The 21,773-nt window shown below is 43.8% G+C and overlaps 1 protein-coding gene across 1 annotated transcript in view; it reads left to right on the top strand.

Annotated features, from left to right (window-relative positions):
• VPS50 (VPS50 subunit of EARP/GARPII complex) overlaps positions 1-21,773 on the top strand; it is a 195,118-nt gene that overhangs the window by 132,222 nt on the left and 41,123 nt on the right. Inside the window, exons 13-17 of the mRNA XM_069729396.1 lie at positions 3,558-3,687; positions 11,720-11,811; positions 13,277-13,371; positions 14,378-14,476; positions 18,100-18,190. Coding sequence (XP_069585497.1) covers positions 3,558-3,687; positions 11,720-11,811; positions 13,277-13,371; positions 14,378-14,476; positions 18,100-18,190 — 507 coding nt within the window. The remainder of the gene's footprint in view (positions 1-3,557; positions 3,688-11,719; positions 11,812-13,276; positions 13,372-14,377; positions 14,477-18,099; positions 18,191-21,773) is intronic.

Here is a 21,773-nt window from a genome sequence, read left to right as displayed (position 1 = left end):
TGCATTGTACCAGGTGCACAGAACCAGCGCCACTGTCCCCGTGGCTGGTGCCAGGTATTACAGCTCTGCTCCAATAAAGTGAAGCCGACCCCTTTTTCCTAATTCCGTGTAACCCTTATACAGAGTGTGACAGAGAACACGACTGCTTGTCCAGAATGTCGCTGAGATAGTGGATTTTTTATTTATTCATATATTCCATAGTCTTGGGCAGTTTAATTATTCAGCATTGATGTTTCTAACATCTACAGTCTATATATATTGCTTTTAGTGCTGCTATTTGCGTCAGTCCCATCTATATTAGGAAGAGCCCGGACATATATGTTGCATTATTAATAAAACATTTTTATGGTATAGATCATTTAAATGTTAATTTTTTTTATTATTATTATTACTAGTCCAGAAATAGACATAAAAAAAATAGTTTGTCCCTGAATTCTTCCCGGAGGGTAAGGTAGAAGATGAAGAATAAACACACCGCTCCTTTCTCAATTTAGCTTTTTTTTTTATAAGTTTGATCCGCGGTCCTGAAATTTATAAATCGACATGATATATATTCCAGCAGACTTGGTGTAACAGTAATAACAAATTATCATATGTGGCCAATTGTAGATTTTCAATGGTATTTTGTGACTGGGATAAATGGTTTTAAAGGGAATCGTCAGATCTCTTATTAAAGCACAACACAATATAGAGGGACCCCAGCCGAGTTCGGGAATATATCGTTTTCTATGTTTTCATTTGTTTTCTCTGTGTAAAACAAAACAACTTTGTTTTCAAATGTAACCAAGGAAAGCTGTCAATCACAGTGTGTGGGCGGGGAAAGCGGGACTCACAGGCTTTCTCTGAGAGTCCTGGCAGCATGTAAACAGCTTAGGCTACTTTCACACTAGCGTCGAAATCTCCCCGTCGCAATGCGTTGGGCAGAGATTACGACGCTAGCGTTTAACGCACGGCACAACGGAGGCAGCGGATGCATTTCTCCGGCGCATCCGCTGCCCCATTGTGAGGTTCGGGGAGGTGGGGGCGGAGTTCTGGCCGCGCATGCGCAGTCGGAAAAAGCGGTCCGTCAGGAGCAAAAAACGTTACATGTAGCGTTTTTTGCTCCCGACGGTCTGCCAAAGCACGACGCATCCGTCGCATGATGGATGCGACGTGTGGCAATGCGTCGTCAATACAAGTCTATGGGGAAAAAATGCATCCTGCAAGCACTTTTGCAGGATGCGTTTTTTCTGCAAAACTACGCATTGTGATGGATTGCAGTTAACGCTAGTGTGAAAGTAGCCTTAATACAAATAGAGAGCAAGACCAGCACATCCAAGCTAGTGTGAGCAGGCGCCAACCAAAAAAACATATAAGTTGAAAAATGATAAAGGTTGCAACATTATTTACCAAGAATGATTACTCTAGAATATTGAAAATGCATTACTGTGATAGAAAATAGGAAAGAAATGCTATATAATGTACACATGAAATATTTCTCTGCAAAAATTGCTATGAAAAAAGGAAGGTACTTTGTGCATAAATTGGCCAATGTATGTTAGACCAATTGCCAAGTCAAGGCGTCCTTTGTAATTGGGTCCCTGTCCTGTTTTGTCACCTCTCCTGGGCAAAAAAGCCTACAATTTATGGGAGTACTTTGAAAAACCGCCCCAGAGGATCCTGTGTGCCACGCCCCAGAGGATCCTGTGTGCCACGCCCCAGAGGATCCTGTGTGCCACGCCCCAGAGGATCCTGTGTGCCACGCCCCAGAGGATCCTGTGTGCCACGCCCCAGAGGATCCTGTGTGCCACGCCCCAGAGGATCCTGTGTGCCACGCCCCAGAGGATCCTGTGTGCCACGCCCCAGAGGATCCTGTGTGCCACGCCCCAGAGGATCCTGTGTGCCACGCCCCAGAGGATCCTGTGTGCCACGCCCCAGAGGATCCTGTGTGCCACGCCCCAGAGGATCCTGTGTGCCACGCCCCAGAGGATCCTGTGTGCCACGCCCCAGAGGATCCTGTGTGCCACGCCCCAGAGGATCCTGTGTGCCACGCCCCAGAGGATCCTGTGTGCCACGCCCCAGAGGATCCTGTGTGCCACGCCCCAGAGGATCCTGTGTGCCACGCCCCAGAGGATCCTGTGTGCCACGCCCCAGAGGATCCTGTGTGCCACGCCCCAGAGGATCCTGTGTGCCACGCCCCAGAGGATCCTGTGTGCCACGCCCCAGAGGATCCTGTGTGCCACGCCCCAGAGGATCCTGTGTGCCACGCCCCAGAGGATCCTGTGTGCCACGCCCCAGAGGATCCTGTGTGCCACGCCCCAGAGGATCCTGTGTGCCACGCCCCAGAGGATCCTGTGTGCCACGCCCCAGAGGATCCTGTGTGCCACGCCCCAGAGGATCCTGTGTGCCACGCCCCAGAGGATCCTGTGTGCCACGCCCCAGAGGATCCTGTGTGCCACGCCCCAGAGGATCCTGTGTGCCACGCCCCAGAGGATCCTGTGTGCCACGCCCCAGAGGATCCTGTGTGCCACGCCCCAGAGGATCCTGTGTGCCTTGGTAGAGAGCAGAGAAATAGTCACTAAATAAAAAGGCTCATATTTAAAGGGAACCTGTCACCCCCAAAATCGAAGGTGAGCTAAGCCCACCACCATCAGGGGCTTATCTACAGCATTCTGTAATGCATTCTGTAATGCTGTAGATAAGCCCCCGAAGTAACCTGAAAGATAAGAAAAAAGTTAGATTATACTCACCCAGGGGCGGTCCCGGTTCTGTTCTGGTCCGATGGGCGTCGCGGTCTGGTCCAGGGCCTCCCATCTTCTTACGATGACGTCCTCTTCTTGTCTTCAGGCTCCGGCGCAGGCGTACTTTGTCTTCACCCTGTAGAGGGCAGAGCAAAGTACTGTAGTGCGCAGGCGCTGGGCCTCTCTGACCTTTCCCGGCTCCTGCGCACTGCAGTACTTTGCTCTGCCCTCAACAGGACAGACAAAGTACGCCTACGCCGGAGCCCCAGCGTAAAGACCAGAAGAGGACGTCATCGTAAGAAGATAGGAGGCCCTGGACCAGACCGCGACGCCCATCGGACCAGAACAGACCGGGACCGCCCCTGGGTGAGTATAATCTAACCTCTTTTTCTCATCTTTCAGGATACATCGGGGGCTTATCTACAGCATTACAGAATGCATTACAGAATGCTGTAGATAAGCCCCTGATGACGGTGGGCTTAGCTCACCTTCAATTTTGGGGGTGACGGGTTCCCTTTTAAAAGACAAAACAAATACTGGTATATACAGAGGACCAGCTGGAATAAATCGGAACAAAGCTTGGCCGCTTTTGACCTGGTAACAGGTTCACCTTAGTTTTACAATGCATCTTATCTGTCATTGTAAGGAACGCTGCCCTGAGTCACCCGAGTATAATATCCCACACAAGTTACGCTCCGTGCTGGTAGTTTTTAGCTGCACCATTTCAATAACTCACCCTCAGAGTTATTTGTGCTCAGGTTCGTTTCTGGTCTTCTTCATGTACCAAGGTCAGTAGCCATCAGAATGGTGAATAATGTCTCCTTTGTGTCTTTGCAGCACATAACCTCCGATAGCTACATCCCCTGCCTCACCGACCTCTGCAAGGCTCTCTGGGAAGTGATGTTGAGTTATTTTCGTACAATGGAGTGGCATGAAAAATTTGATCATGAGGAACCACAAGCTGCTGGTAAGGAACGGATCAGGTCTATGCCAAGGGAACTAAGATCTCTCTGCAGTTAGGTCCATATATATTTGGACAGAGACAACATTTTTCTAATTTTGGTTATAGACATTACCACAATGAATTTTAAACAAAACAATTCAGATGCAGTTGAAGTTCAGACTTTCAGCTTTCATTTGAGGGCATCCACATTAAAATTGGATGAAGGGTTTAGGAGTTTCAGCTCCTTAACATGTGCCACTCTATTTTTAAAGGGACCAAAAGTAATTGGACAATTGACTCCAAGGCTATTTCATGGGCAGGTGTGGGCAATCCCTTCGTTATGTCATTCTCAATTAAGCAGATAAAAGGCCTGGAGTTGTTTGGAGGTGCGGTGCTTGCATTTGGAAGGTTTTGCTGTGAAGTAAACATGCGGTAAAGGAGCTCTCCATGCAGGTGAAACAAGCCATCCTTAAGCTGCGAAAACAGAAAAAACCCATCCGAGAAATTGCTACAATATTAGGAGTGGCAAAATCTACAATTTGGTACATCCTGAGAAAGAAAGAAAGCACTGGTGAACTCATCAATGCAAAAAGACCTGGGCACTCACGGAAGACAACAGTGGTGGATGATCGCAGAATAATCTCCATAGTGAAGAGAAACCCCTTCACAACAGCCGACCAAGTGACCAACACTCTCCAGGAGGTCGGCGTATCAATATCCAAATCTACCATAAAGAGAAGACTGCATGATAGTAAATACAGAGGGTTCACTGCACGGTGCAGCCGCTCATAAGCATCAAGAATAAAAAGGCTAAAAAACATCTAAAAAAGCCGCACAGTTCTGGAAGAACATTGTTTGGACAGATGGAACCAAGATCAACCTCTACCAGAATGATGGAAAGAGAAAAGTATGGTGAAGGCGTGGTACAGCTCATGATCCAAAGCATACCACATCATCTGTAAAACACGGCGGAGGCAGTGTGATGGCGCGGGCATGCATGGCTGCCAGTGGCACTGGGTCACTAGTGTTTATTGATGATGGGACACAGGACAGAAGCAGCTGAATGAATTCTGAGGTCTTCAGAGCCGCCATACTGTGTGCTCAGATCCAGCCAAATGCAGCAAAACTGATTGGTCGTCGTTTCATACTACAGATGGACAATGACCCAAAACATAAAGCCAAAGCAACCCAGGAGTTTATTAAAGCAAAGAAGTGGAATATTCCTGAATGGCCAAGTCAGTCACCTGATCTCAACCCAATTGAGCAGCATTTCACTTGTTAAAGACTAAACTTCAGACAGAAAGGCCACAAACAAACAGCAACTGAAAACCACCGCAGTGAAGGCCTGGCCGAGCATCAAAAAGGAGGAAACACAGCGTCTGGTGATGTCCATGAGTTCAAGACTTCAGGCAGTCATTGCCAACAAAGGGTTTTCAACCAAGTACTAAAAATGAACATTTTATTTAAAATTATTGAATCTGTCCAATTACTTTTGGTCCCTTTGAAAACAGGGTGGCACATGTTAAGGAGCTGAAACTCCTAAACCCTTCATCCAATTTTAATGTGGATACCCTCAAATGAAAGCTGAAAGTCTGAACTTCAACTGCATCTGAATTGTTTTATTTAAAATTCATTGTGGTAACGTCTATAACCAAAATTAGAAAAATGTTGTCTCTGTCCAAATATATATGGATGTAACTGTATCTTTCTATCTATCTATCCATCCATCCATCCATCCATCCATCGTGCCTTTCGAAAGTATTCGGCTCCCTGGAACTTATAATTCTGATAAGAATTAATATGATTCTTGTTCTCCTGAAGTGTCCGTGTATTTTTCTAGCAGTTTTATAGGAGAGATGATCGTGTGTTGTGATGGAGAATCTGCTCCCCTATTTCTCCCACAAGGGATGTTCCTCACTGACAAGTCCGTAGATAACTCGTCAGATTCTGAGACGAGCAGCCCGACATAGACACCGCTTATCTGCAGCAGCCAGTCACAGATTATGTCTAAGGCTACTTTCACACTAGCGTTTTTTTAAATCCGTCACAATGCGTCGTTTTGCAGAAAAAACGCATCCTGCAAAAGTGCTTGCAGGATGCGTTTTTTCCCCATAGACTTCTATTGACGATGCATTTGCGACGGATTGGCACACTTCGCATCCGTCTTGCGACGGATGCGTCGTGCTTTGGCGGACCGTCGGGAGAAAAAAAACCTACATGTAACGTTTTTTTTTCCCGAAGGACCGCTTTTTCCGACCGCGCATGCGCGGCCGGAACTCCGCCCCCACCTCCCCGCACCTTACAATGGGGCAGCGGATGCGCCGGAAAAATGCATCCGCTGCACCCATTGTGCAATGCAGCAAACGCTAGCGTCGGAATCTCTCCCCGACGCATTGCGACGGGGAGATTCCGACGCTAGTGTGAAAGAAGCCTTAGTCAGCCTGGGATTGCTCTCTAATGTGTGCATAATTTACATTGTTGTGCTGCCGAACGTCTCCATGGGTTCAATGATGGTCAATGGAGCAGATATGTACTCCTTCAGCGAGGGCTGTGGTCCCTTAAGCTGGTATCCTGTAGAATGTCAAGTCTGTATACCGACTCATATGAACCATAGTCTATGTCTCTTGGCCCATTGAAGAAAAACAAATCAATTCAAGAGTCAACGTTCAGACTCATATGAACAATAGTCTGTCTCCTGGCCTCCTGAAAATATACGTCTGACAAAATTAAGATTAAATGCTGTGTCGTCACAACTAATGTATCGTGTTCCCCAATCTGTGCCTAATTTACATTGCTGTGTTCCTTATCTTATACACCTCAGCTGCTGCAGAACCTCAGGGTACCGTCACACTATACGATTTACCTACGATCACGACCAGCGATATGACCTGGCCGTGATCGTAGGTAAATCGTAGTGTGGTCGCTGGGGAGCTGTCACACAGACAGCTCTCCAGCGACCAACGATCCCGAGGTCCCCGGGTAACCAGGGTAAACATCGGGTTACTAAGCGCGGCCCTGCGCTTAGTAACCCGATGTTTACCCTGGTTACAAGCAAACGCATCGCTGGATCGCATCGCTAGATCGCTAGATCGGTGTCACACACACCGATCTAGCGATGACAGCGGGAGATCCAGCGATGAAAGAAAGTTCTAAACGATCTGCTACGACGTACGATTCTCAGCAGGATCCCTGATCGCTGCTGCGTGTCAGACACAGCGATATCGTAACGATATCGCTGGAACGTCACGAATCGTACCGTCGTAGCGATCGAAATGGTATAGTGTGACGGTACCCTCAGAGTTAACAAACAGAGGTTTGTGAGAGCTGTTCTGCCTAATTAAACTGAAGAAAGAAGCGGTGTACAGCAGAGAGGGAACCTGGAGATCACTGATGTTCTCTGCCTACCTTCTGCAGCAGTGACATCACAACTACAGCGTACATCACCGCTGCAGTCAATCGCTGCATGCTGATGTGGACGGCACGAGCTACTGAGCCATAAACTGTGTGGAGTGGTTGTGAGATGCCCATAAATACCTATTGGTACGAATGGGAGAAAGGGATCATTAAAGGCTAACAGGCAAGAGCATGGGAGCCTCAACCCTCGACTGCGCCTCGTTTTTGGCTTTGGGTCTGGTCCACGTTCAGACAGAAGAAATTTCTGGTATTTTGGAAAGTCTAAATGTGTACTAATGTTTTCCCCTGATTGGTCTTTTGGCCCAGTCGCCAGATTGCAGCACATGCGGGCACCGTTGGCGCCTCGGGAGACCTGCCCTCGGAGCGGATTATCATTAGCAGCTTCCTGTTAAGGGCACTCGAGGACGTGGCGGAGCCGCTCTGAAGGACCAGCCAGTCCTGATACATCCTCATTGACTTGCAGATAGCACCTCGGAGTTTATTCACCGTACGATGGAGACAAGAGGTCACGCGCTCCGCTCCCCTCACATTTCCATCTTGTTTTCAAAGAATGTTAATCAGGAAGAGATTATGGTAGAAGTTGGAAATGATTCATTCGGCCGTAACTTCAGTGTGGACACCCCTGTAAAGGAAAGTTTGGCCAAACTTTCTAAATTATGTCCTTTAAGAGTAGAGACTATGAAGGTCATGTCAAAGGGGTCAGATCAGCGGAGACCCTTCAGCTGTGAAATACCTTCATCTCCAGAAAAGACCGACCTGATTATATATGGGGGAATTCATTACTGGGCTGAAGGTTTAACATCTTTCAAGAAGAGAAGGGGTTAAGTGATTGGTTTGTGTCACTTAATTTATGTGGCAATATGCATTTATACTACAGTGTGGACTGACTAGTAGCATTTACACTAGACTGTGCACTGACTAGTAGCAGTGCTTACACTAGACTGCACTGACTGGTAGCAGCGTTTACACTAGACTGTGCACTGACTGCTAGCAGAGTTTACACTAGACTGTGCACTGACTGGTGGCAGCGTTTACACTAGACTGTGCACTGACAGATGGCAGCATTTACACTAGACTGTGCACTGACAGATGGCAGTGTTTACACTAGACTGTGCACTGACTGGTGGCAGCATTTACACTAGACTGTGCACTGACTGGTAGCAGCGTTTACACTAGACTGTGCCCTGACTGGTAGCAGCGTTTACACTAGACTGTGCCCTGACAGATGGCAGCGTTTACACTAGACTGTGCCCTGACAGGTGCAGCGTTTACACTAGACTGCACCCTGACTGGTAGCAGCGTTTACACTAGACTCTGCCCTGACTGATAGCAGCGTTTACACTAGACTCTGCCCTGACTGGTTGCAGCATTTACACTAGACTGTGCACTGACTGGTTGCAGCATTTACACTAGACTGTGCACTGACTGATAGCAGCGTTTACACTAGACTCTGCCCTGACAGATGGCAGCATTTACACTAGACTGTGCACTGACTGGTTGCAGCATTTACACTAGACTGTGCACTGACTGGTTGCAGCATTTACACTAGACTGTGCACTGACTGATAGCAGCGTTTACACTAGACTCTGCCCTGACTGGTTGCAGCATTTACACTAGACTGTGCACTGACTGGTGGCAGCATTTACACTAGACTGTGCCCTGACTGGTGGCAGCGTTTACACTAGACTGTGCACTGACTGATAGCAGCGTTTACACTAGACTCTGCCCTGACTGGTTGCAGCATTTACACTAGACTGTGCACTGACTGGTTGCAGCATTTACACTAGACTCTGCCCTGACTGATAGCAGCATTTACACTAGACTGTGCACTGACTGATAGCAGCATTTACACTAGACTGTGCACTGACTGATAGCAGCATTTACACTAGACTGTGCACTGACTGGTTGCAGCATTTACACTAGACTGTGCACTGACTGATAGCAGCATTTACACTAGACTCTGCCCTGACTGATAGCAGCATTTACACTAGACTCTGCCCTGACTGATAGCAGCATTTACACTAGACTGTGCACTGACTGATAGCAGCATTTACACTAGACTGTGCCCTGACTGGTGGCAGCATTTACACTAGACTGTGCCCTGACTGGTAGCAGCGTTTACACTAGACTGTGCCCTGACTGGTGGCAGCATTTACACTAGACTGTGCCCTGACTGGTGGCAGCGTTTACACTAGACTCTGCCCTGACTGGTTGCAGCATTTACACTAGACTGTGCACTGACTGTTGGCAGCATTTACACTAGACTGTGCCCTGACTGGTGGCAGCGTTTACACTAGACTCTGCCCTGACTGGTTGCAGCATTTACACTAGACTGTGCACTGACTGATAGCAGCATTTACACTAGACTGTGCCCTGACTGGTGGCAGTGTTTACACTAGACTCTGCCCTGACTGGTGGCAGCGTTTACACTAGACTCTGCCCTGACTGGTGGCAGTGTTTACACTAGACTCTGCCCTGACTGGTGGCAGCGTTTACACTAGACTCTGCCCTGACCGGTGGCAGTGTTTACACTAGACTGGTGGCAGCATTTACACTAGACTGTGCACTGACTGGTGGCAGCGTTTACACTAGACTGTGCCCTGACTGGTGGCAGCGTTTACACTAGACTGTGCACTGACTGATAGCAGCGTTTACACTAGACTCTGCACTGACTGATAGCAGCATTTACACTAGACTGTGCACTGACTGGTGGCAGCGTTTACACTAGACTCTGCCCTGACTGGTGGCAGCATTTACACTAGACTGTGCACTGACTGATAGCAGCATTTACACTAGACTGTGCACTGACTGGTGGCAGCGTTTACACTAGACTCTGCCCTGACTGGTGGCAGCATTTACACTAGACTGTGCACTGACTGATAGCAGCGTTTACACTAGACTCTGCCCTGACTGGTGGCAGCGTTTACACTAGACTCTGCCCTGACTGGTGGCAGCATTTACACTAGACTGTGCACTGACTGATAGCAGCATTTACACTAGACTGTGCCCTGACTGGTGGCAGCGTTTACACTAGACTGTGCACTGACTGATAGCAGCGTTTACACTAGACTCTGCCCTGACTGGTGGCAGCATTTACACTAGACTGTGCACTGACTGATAGCAGCATTTACACTAGACTCTGCCCTGACTGGTGGCAGCATTTACACTAGACTGTGCACTGACTGATAGCAGCATTTACACTAGACTGTGCCCTGACTGGTGGCAGTGTTTACACTAGACTGTGCCCTGACTGGTGGCAGTGTTTACACTAGACTGTGCCCTGACTGGTAGCAGCGTTTACACTAGACTGTGCCCTGACTGGTGGCAGCGTTTACACTAGACTGTGCCCTGACTGGTGGCAGTGTTTACACTAGACTGTGCCCTGACTGGTAGCAGCGTTTACACTAGACTGTGCCCTGACTGGTGGCAGCGTTTACACTAGACTCTGCCCTGACCGGTGGCAGTGTTTACACTAGACTCTGCCCTGACTGGTGGCAGCGTTTACACTAGACTCTGCCCTGACTGGTGGCAGCGTTTACACTAGACTGTGCACTGACTGATAGCAGCATTTACACTAGACTGTGCCCTGACTGGTGGCAGTGTTTACACTAGACTGTGCCCTGACTGGTGGCAGTGTTTACACTAGACTGTGCCCTGACTGGTGGCAGCGTTTACACTAGACTCTGCCCTGACTGGTGGCAGTGTTTACACTAGACTGTGCCCTGACTGGTGGCAGTGTTTACACTAGACTGTGCCCTGACTGGTGGCAGCGTTTACACTAGACTGTGCCCTGACTGGTGGCAGTGTTTACACTAGACTGTGCCCTGACTGGTGGCAGTGTTTACACTAGACTGTGCCCTGACTGGTGGCAGCGTTTACACTAGACTGTGCACTGAGTGATAGCAGCATTTACACTAGACTGTGCCCTGACTGGTGGCAGCGTTTACACTAGACTCTGCCCTGACCGGTGGCAGTGTTTACACTAGACTGTGCCCTGACTGGTGGCAGCGTTTACACTAGACTCTGCCCTGACTGGTGGCAGTGTTTACACTAGACTGTGCCCTGACTGGTGGCAGTGTTTACACTAGACTGTGCCCTGACTGGTGGCAGCGTTTACACTAGACTGTGCCCTGAGTGGTGGCAGTGTTTACACTAGACTGTGCCCTGACTGGTGGCAGTGTTTACACTAGACTGTGCCCTGACTGGTGGCAGCGTTTACACTAGACTGTGCCCTGACTGGTGGCAGTGTTTACACTAGACTGTGCCCTGACTGGTGGCAGTGTTTACACTAGACTGTGCCCTGACTGGTGGCAGCGTTTACACTAGACTGTGCACTGAGTGATAGCAGCATTTACACTAGACTGTGCCCTGACTGGTGGCAGCGTTTACACTAGACTGTGCACTGAGTGATAGCAGCATTTACACTAGACTGTGCCCTGACTGGTGGCAGCGTTTACACTAGACTCTGCCCTGACCGGTGGCAGTGTTTACACTAGACTGGTGGCAGCATTTACACTAGTCTGTTCACAAGAATTTCTGCGTGAAATCTACCTAGGGAGATCGGTGTCCTTTGCGAGAGGATGTACACTTAGTATTTTATTTATTGTGGCCTCAATATTTTTTTTAATATTATTTTTCCCAGATAGTAACAGTGTATCCGCTACAGAAGAGAACAATTTTGATCGAAATTATATAAAAAAGAAACTGGAGCACGGACTGACCCGCATTTGGCAGGTAATTTCCCTTTCCAAATATTTCTCAACTATCGGGAACAGAAAAGAGAAAATCTGAGCAATAAGGATGAAACATAAACTAATCACAGGTTATCCCGTTCCCTGAAATCCCAGTGATCGGCTGTAATGGAAAGTGTTTGATTTCCCTGCAGCGCCTCCACAGGAGAAATGAGGAATTACACGTTCCCTGGAGGAATAATGAGTCTGCTTTGGAGCTGCTTTCTTTTAATTGATGGGATTGGTGATTGAGATTTCTAATCCAGATGCTCATTTAATTTGATTTTTTTTTTTTTGGTTTATCCCACCCTGATTCACTTAGTACTAAAACTTTCTCAAATTTCTGTTTTATACCATGAATTTCAATCGATTTACTATTTTTTAAGATCTTTAATTGCCATGGAATGGAAGTGCTGCTGGTTTTTATCCAGAGACCCGTCTTTGGTCATTCTCAGCCGGAATTTGCCCCTGCATTGCTTTAATTCAGCAAGGTCCATGGTTACAGACTACAAACAAACCTTATGTAGTCTGATTTTTCAGTTTTCTTTCTTTCTTTTTTTTTTTTTTTTGCAATAACACGCAGAAAAAATTGAAAGTATTTGCTTCTTTAGTTATCTAAATATTAAACATTTAAAGGGATTTTCTAGGATTGGTGAAAAGTTTGTCAAAAGCAGAGAATGGGTTCTATTATATAAAAAAAACTAATAATTATACTCACCCCCGCAGCTCTATTGCCAGTGCCCCCCTGCAATGATCATATTATATAAATATCAACTATACTATATAAATATATATAAATATATATATATATATATATATATATATATTATTTTTTTTTATTTTTTTAAGAAATCCTAAGATGTTAATTTCCATTTTTTTTCCAACTGTCCCGTAATAAATTTGGAGTATGCCTTTTAATTGATGATCATTTTGTAAAAAAAACAAACAAAAAAAAAACTAATTTTTTCCATTTTTTTTCAACTGTCCCGGGATAAATTTGGAGTATCCCTTTTTTTAATTGATGATCATTTTGTAAAAAAAAAAAAAAACTAATTTTTTCCATTTTTTTTTTTTTCAACTTTCCCGGAATAAATTTGGAGTATCCCTTTTAATTGATGATCATTAAAACAAAAAAAAACTAATTTTGGTAGCGTTTCCCTTTAATTGTTTAAAATAGAACTTCCCTGAATGTCTGTGTTCTTGAACTCTTTATTAGAATCCTTGAACTGCTGCTCCTGATTTTCTTTTCTCTCCTGTAGCTTTGTCATCATTGTGACAATAGCTGAACAATAGGAAGAGACACATTGTCATCATAAATGTTCTTTCCCTTAAGAAAGGAAACACAAACATACTGTGCGTGCCGTGCGCATGGCCGGAGAATAACGTCCGTCCTGCTACATCACATTTATAAATGTTTTATCTTGTGTTTTTGTTTTGTTTTTTTTTTTTTTGTTTTTTTTAAATTCCAGGATGTTCAGCTTAAAGTCAAGACGTATCTTCTCGGGACTGATATGTCCAACTTTAAATATGATGACTTCATTGTAGTTCTGGATATAGTCAGCAGGTTGGTAGAAAAAGGCAATTAAACAATCGCCGTTATGTCAGCGAACGTTTCGTAAATTATGCAAATAAAAGTTGCAAAAGAATTTTCACCACTTCTGCCTCCTAAACTTATCACACGAAAAACAAAGCTAAAATGTAAAGCCCACTGAGAGATCAGATTACATTTGCCAATTAAAGTCTGTAGAGGTCTGGGGGAGGATTAGGGTTGTAGCAAAGAAAAAGAGAGAGGCACAGACTCATATGGACCCATGCTACTGCTTTAGTAAGTGTTCACACCAGAGCTGGATTCACAGTTACACTGTGCAAGCTGGATTCACAGTTACACTGCGCATTGCTGCTGTATAATGTCCTTAATGTTTCAGAACATGTACTACACAGAGTCTTAGCGGTGAGTTATTTTTTATTATATGAAGTCATGGGGCCCTGTATTGTGTACAGTACCTCCTAAGGTACACATATGGCAGATGGAGAAACTGGACCCTATACCAAAATTTATTATTTATTACTCTTTGCTTATATAGTGCACACCTTTAACCCACCTAGAAATATCCTAGAAAACCAGGTATTAATCCTTTATTTTACACTAGACCACCTGGGAACATATTCTTAATCTATAATATACCCTAAAGCACCATATATTAACTGTTTACTGTGCTGTAGACCACCAGGGAGCAATATATTAGTCCTGTAATATGTTCCAGACCTGCTTTTACTCTAAACTACTAGGGAATAAACTATCCAATTAATTAGCCACCTCCCTTCTATTCCTGGCCCCAGTGTTTGCCACCCTTTTGTGCTTTAGACCACCAAGGAATATAATAAGTACCCCCCACTCTGTTGTAGACCACCATGAAATGGGACACTACTCTAGGCCACCAGGGGTAATGACCATAACCTTTCCTTTAGTTTAGACCATGAGGGAAGTGCTTTATTGCCAGCAGTTTGGAATAATGTTAAACCCATAGGCACAAATGCTGTGTGGCAAATGATCTTGTGTTTCCCTTCAGGCTCATGCAGGTCGGGGAGGAGTTCTGCGGCAGCAAATCTGAGGTCCTGCAAGAATCCATTAGGAAACAGAGTATAAACTATTTTAAGAATTATCACAGGTAAGTCTTACTCACCTCCGTGTAGCATACTTGTGTTATTCCACAAATACAACTGAACTGATAATAACTGTGTAATGGCAAAAAAAAAAACATCCTCATCATTGTATACATCCTTCATGCCTTGAGAAACTGTCTTCTGGGACCACCACCGATCCCGAGAATGAAAGGGTCTCAGTACTGATTTACCATTGAGTCCCTGTCCAGTGTAGTGCTCCTGACCGCCTGACTGCATGGAACTCACTTAAAGTGAACCTATCCGTTTTGGAAAAAAAAAATGCAAGAAGTGACAGTAGATAAAATTATCAAACATTCTTTCAAAAATTGTCATTAGCAAATCAGTTAATTTCTGTGTTACAGTGATGCAGGTTTTACTTTCACAGTGCCAAAGTGAACTCAAAATGTGTATTCTGCAGCTCAAGGAAGAGGACGCTGCTGCTTCTAAAGGGTTAATCAGGAGGAGAACATGACTGCTTCTAAAGGGTCAATCTGCAGGAGGAGAACAAAGCTGTTTCTCAAGGATTTATCTTCAGAATGAGGACATAGCTGTTTATAAAGGATTAATCTGCAGAAGGAGGACATAGCTGCTTCTAAAGGGGGGAGTGTTGTCCTGGCCAATTAAAACTTTGCCAAGAGGACTGTATATTTGAAAATAGCAAACTCCGCCATAGATGCCTTACAGCATGAAAACACTCATTCACACTCGCCTACTGGCACCCACCTGGATCTAGCACAGACTCCCCGTGGTTTGCCCAAAGACAGGAGGCTTTGATGTCACCATCGCACCAAACCACTGCAACCTAAAATTTCCTTCAGTGGTCAAATGACTTTGCATAGCTCGTCATCATAAAACATTTGATGAAGTGCTGCACATGTTACCTTACTGCTATAGCCACGGCGGACCAGTTTCTGTTGAAACTTTGACATGACTGACTGCACTGAGAATGGTTGTTAGTTATTTTTTAATATATCCAGTCCACTGGTCAAAGTTTTGATGTTTCTAAAGGATACATCTGCAGGACCAGAACATAGCTCTCTCTAGAGGGTTAAGCAGCTAGTAGAAGGACATAGCTGCTTGTAAAGGGTCAATCTGAGTCTCTTACTACATTCTGTACTGAGCTAACAGTAGCCAAGCCACCGAGTGAAGACTGTAGGATTTACCCGTACTTCTGCTTCTATCCTCGTCCAAAATATACATCGATCTGTTTTATGTTGCTGTATATATATATATATATATATATATATATATAATTGTCTAATGGGTACTTCCGTCTGTCTGTAACGGAAATCCCACGTCGCTGATTGCGTTGTCTGTGTTATATACTGCGTAGGCTGTGTTATATACTGCGTAGGCTGTGTTATATACTGCGTAGGCTGTGTTATATACTGTGTAGGCTGTGTTATATACTGCGTAGGCTGTGCTGTATACTACATGGCTGTGTTATATACTGCATGGGCTGTGTTATATACTGCGTGGCTTGTGTTATATACTTTGTCTCTGTGCTATATACTACGTGGGCTGTGCTATGTACTACTTGGGCTGTGCTATATACTACGTGGCTGGGCAATATAGTACATGGTTGTGTTATATACTGCGTGGTCTGTGCTATATACTACTATACATATTCTAAAATACCCGATGCGTTCAAATCGGGCCACCATTTAGTGTGTGTGTGTGTGTATATATATATATATATATATATATATATATATATATATATATATATATATACATACATATATATATACATATATATATATATATATATATATACATACATACATATATATATATATATATATATATATATATATATATATATATATATATATATATATATACTACTGTACACTCAGTATGAAGTAAAGAGGTTCTCCTGCTGTGTATCTTCCAGTTGAGAATCAGGAAGTCTCACAAAGCTGTGAAATTCTTGAGACAGTAGAGAACCCATTTCGAACTGACTTTGTTCTCCTTCATCTAAACGTCCAGAATTTTTAAATGACTGAGAAAAATGTTTTAATTTTCCTAATTTTGTATAAAATTTTAACATTGAAATTGCAACACCAAGAAGAAAAAGTCATGGATAGACATGATAATGATATTCAAATGATGAAAAATGGACACAAAATGTTCAAAACAAAGCCGACAACCCCGGGCTGCCTGTCACTGGTGCTACTTTGAGTAGCCCTAAACCTGCTCCCATGGCTGCAGCGTCTCCGGACTTGTCTCCCATCAGGCACATCATTGGTCGGTGATTACATAGGAGCTGCCAGCAGAGGATCTTGATTATTTGCCCAACTGTACTCAGCAGCAGAACCTTCCTTAGGCAACCATTAATAACCTCATTGATAGCAGCCGAGGCTGGTTGGGCTGACATTTCTGCACGTACGGTTTTAAATTGTAACATTATAACTAGAAAGTACAGTGAGGCTACATAATGACGGCGCATCACCCCAATATGGGCAAATCGGTGACCAAATGATGCGAAGTGCAAAAACCAGTCTATAATATCTCTTTCCATGGGGGAAAAAAAAATAATTGGTTTGTCCCCCATGCTTTACACTGCATCTCTACCCAATTACATGAATGGGCTTAATCTACAATACCAGAGAATTTGTAAAATATTTGCTCACTGGTTTGTACAGATTTGGGCAAATCTATCAGCTGGGGTGCGTACATTGCCCCAGGAGTGGACACATCATTGGGGGCCCAAGAGGTAAGGGGGCGACTGCTACCTCCAATATACTGTTCCTGCACAGGAGCCCTTTTCTGTGTTGACCACCTACAGTATATGAAGAGGATCGTTGAGCCTCTGGGTATCCTCCGTGTCTTAAAGGGATTTTCTAGAGTAGTAATAAAGGTTCTACTCTTGTTTGTCTCCACCACAGCACCCCTCTTGGTCTGGTCTGGAATTACAGCACACCCCTATTAAAATAAGAGTCTGCAATACCAGACGCAGCCTGTAGATCCAGTGTGGCGCTGTTTCCGGAAAGAATTTATTTTTATACCAATCCTGGACAATCTCTTTAGACTGTTTCTCATTAAATACATTACAAATCGTTTATTTCCCTCCTGATTAGAGGTAATTGGCCGTTTCTAATGAAGCAGTGGTTTTTGGAAGGCTCGGATTATTGATTTTAGGGGGTTTTTTTTGGCACCACCGCTTTTCACTCTGTGTATGACCCATAGAAACAGTGTTAATGAGTGTCATTATGCGGCTAAGTCCGCAATTATCCTCTTGGGATTTATCGCGGTGATAAGGGGCACGGGCTTCGTATTTCCCCCTTCTTTTCTATTCCAGCAGTCATTTTGGGTTATTGTAGCCTAAAAGTGTCCGCGCAGGAGGAGGGGGCACAGAAAGCGTCCCGGGTGCCCGCCTTGGAAAGGTTAATGAATTTCGCTCGCTGAATGTAAAATCTCTGCCGAGTTTAATTCTCGCCGCGTCCTCCGAATCTCCCATTCTGCTTTCCGAGCCACATCCATAGTAACAATAATTAATTCATGTTCTGAGACTTTCATCTCTATTCCTTATAAACTTCTCTAACGTTTTGTGTATTTTACTATGTCTTTTTTAAATTGATTTTCATTTAATTAATTTTATTTATTTTATTTTTTTTTTATAAAGAACGCGTCTTGAAGAACTCCGAATGTTCCTCGAAAATGAAACCTGGGAACTTTGCCCGGTCAAGTCGAGCTTTAGCATATTGCAGTTACACGTGAGTGCTTAAGTCTGAGTCCCATGTCTTCTATATTAAAAAAAAATATTGACACTTCTAATAAATAAAAGGGTAGGTATACTTTTGTAAACTTGTTTTATTGCTCCAGTACAATGAGCAATGCTATGTATGAAAAAATAAAAGATCACCTAACGTTTTAGGTTTACAGCTCCCATGCAGACCCATGTGTCTCTATAGTGATTGACTAGAATCGCCTGTCTGTTTAGTTATAATTTTGATACACCAACGCATGTGACACAGGCGGAGACTCCGCCACGTGTGTAGAAGGTTACAGTGGCTTGTATAAGTTATATATATAAAAATAAATATATAAATATATATATATATATATATATATATATATATATATATATATATATATATATATATATATATATATATATATATATACAGTGCCTACAAGTAGTATTCAACCCCCTGCAGATTTAGCAGGTTTAATAAGATGCAAATAAGTTAGAGCCTTCAAACTTCAAACAAGAGCAGGATTTATTAACAGATGCATAAATCTTACAAACCAAAAAGTTTTGTTGCTCAGTTAAATTTTTATAAATTTTAAACATAAAAGTGTGGGTCAATTATTATTCAACCCCTAGGTTTAATATTTTGTGGAATAACCTTTGTATGCAATTACAGCTAATAATCGTCTTTTATAAGACCTGATCAGGCCGGCACAGGTCTCTGGAGTTATCTTGGCCCACTCCTCCATGCAGATCTTCTCCAAGTTATCTAGGTTCTTTGGGTGTCTCATGTGGACTTTAATCTTGAGCTCCTTCCACAAGTTTTCAATTGGGTTAAGGTCAGGAGACTGACTAGGCCACTGCAACACCTTGATTTTTTGCCTCTTGAACCAGGCCTTGGTTTTCTTGGCTGTGTGCTTTGGGTCGTTGTCTTGTTGGAAGATGAAATGACGACCCATCTTAAGATCCTTGATGGAGGAGCGGAGGTTCTTGGCCAAAATCTCCAGGTAGGCCGTGCTATCCATCTTCCCATGGATGCGGACCAGATGGCCAGGCCCCTTGGCTGAGAAACAGCCCCACAGCATGATGCTGCCACCACCATGCTTGACTGTAGGGATGGTATTCTTGGGGTCGTATGCAGTGCCATCCAGTCTCCAAACGTCACGTGTGTGGTTGGCACCAAAGATCTCGATCTTGGTCTGATCAGACCAGAGAACCTTGAACCAGTCAGTCTCAGAGTCCTCCAAGTGATCATGAGCAAACTGTAGACGAGCCTTGACATGACGCTTTGAAAGTAAAGGTACCTTACGGGCTCGTCTGGAACGGAGACCATTGCGGTGGAGTACGTTACTTATGGTATTGACTGAAACCAATGTCCCCACTGCCATGAGATCTTCCCGGAGCTCCTTCCTTGTTGTCCTTGGGTTAGCCTTGAGTCTTCGGACAAGCCTGGCCTTGGCACGGGAGGAAACTTTCAAAGGCTGTCAAGGCCGTGGAAGGCTAACAGTAGTTCCATAAGCCTTCCACTTCCGGATGATGCTCCCAACAGTGGAGACAGGTAGGCCCAACTCCTTGGAAAGGGTTTTGTACCCCTTGCCAGCCTTGTGACCCTCCACGATCTTGTCTCTGATGGCCTTGGAATGCTCCTTTGTCTTTCCCATGTTGACCATGTATGAGTGCTGTTCACAAGTTTGGGGAGGGTCTTAAATAGTCAGAAAAGGCTGGAAAAAGAGATAATTAATCCAAACATGTGAAGCTCATTGTTCTTTGTGCCTGAACTACTTCTTAATACTTTAGGGGAACCAAACAGAATTCTGGTGGGTTGAGGGGTTGAATAATAAATGACCCTCTGAAAAGACTTTTCACAATTTAAAAAAAAAATAAACAAAGAAATAACATTCTTTTTTGCTGCAGTGCATTTCACACTTCCAGGCTGATCTACAGTCCAAATGTCACAATGCCAAGTTAATTCCAAATGTGTAAACCTGCTAAATCTGCAGGGGGTTGAATACTACTTGTAGGCACTGTATATATATGTATATATATATATGTATATTTATTTATTTAATTTTTATTTTTTGTCATTTTTTAAATTTAAAAAGAAACAGGTAAACTTTTACATGGCACTCTAATTCGGGAATAGTATATTAAAGGGCTGTTCTCATGATTGTCCTTCAGGAGCACGCCGCTCCCTGCCTCCTGGACTCCTGCTTTCCAGGTGGAGCTGTGCGCTCCTGAATGATTTACGGTTAGGACAAGCAGCATTGTACGAGCTGTGTACATTGCAAGCAGAGGCGGTTTAGGAGTACAGGGGAACGGTAGCTGGCCAGATGATGAAATCTGATCAGCTTCAGAGCAGCACTTACAAGCTCTACAGCAAAGAGCTTGCAAGCGCTTTGTTTCTTGTCCAAGAAACCAGACACTAGTGATGAACGAACGCGCCCAAAATATGTCTTATCTGAGCACGCATGGGTGTTACCCGAGCATCTGGGAGTGCTCGTATATTATGCTCGAGAGTTAGAAAAGAAAAGTCTGACTTTGTTTTACCTGCGGAGCTACAGCGGCCGTTCATTTAACATGTCTTTCCCAGAACAGCTCTGCCCCCAATCTCCTGCACATCGCAGTCCATGATCTTCTGTTGGGCGGGTGGTTAATTGCTAAAGCGTTAAGACAGAGTTAATTATTCTAGAAGACACATTACCTGTCAGGATGACGCAGAACAAGATCCCGACTCCTCGTCTTCTTACTCCCTTCCAGCAGTCTGTTTCTTTGTTTTTATAGAATATTAATCATTAATGACCGAGTTGGGCTTTTGACACAGTGACGGATGCAGTAATGATTTCTACATCATATTTTACATGTCTCTCCGATTTAACAAGTAAAAGAAATTAGAATGAGGAACTCTGGTGATGATGATGGCAATTTCTCTGTCACCCTCACACTTGCTGCAAAGCAAGATCGTCATATTAAAATAAGCATCATTGAGCCAGTCACTGCAAATCATGTAACTCACATAATGACCATAAATTGTTATGTTAATTGTCACATAATTGTTATGGAAATGAAAGGAAAAAAACTGATTGTAAAACTACTATAATACTGCCATGTGTACAAGAATATAACTACTATAATACTGCTCCTATGTATAAGAATATAACTACTATAATACTGCCCCTATGTACAAGAATATAACTACTATAATACTGCCCCTATGTACAAGAATATAACTACTATAATACTGCTCCTATGTACAAGAATATAACTACTATAATACTGCTCCAATATACAAGAATATAACTACTATAATACTGCCCCTATGTACAAGAATATAACTACTATAATACTGCCCCTATGTACAAGAATATAACTACTATAATACTGCTCCTATGTATAAGAATATAACTACTATAATACTGCTCTCTATGTACAAGAATATAACTACTATAATACTGCCCCTATGTGCAAGAATATAACTACTATAATACTGCTCCTATGTACAAGAATATAACTAATATAATACTGCTCCTATGTACAAGAATATAACTACTATAATACTGCTCTCTATGTACAAGAATATAACTATTATAATACTGCTCCTATGTACA

This window comes from Ranitomeya imitator, chromosome 6 (genome assembly GCF_032444005.1).
Source record: "Ranitomeya imitator isolate aRanImi1 chromosome 6, aRanImi1.pri, whole genome shotgun sequence".
Classification (NCBI taxonomy): domain Eukaryota; kingdom Metazoa; phylum Chordata; class Amphibia; order Anura; family Dendrobatidae; genus Ranitomeya; species Ranitomeya imitator.
The sequence above is the reverse complement of the archived record's forward strand: the minus strand, read 5'-3'. Positions and strand labels throughout refer to the sequence as shown.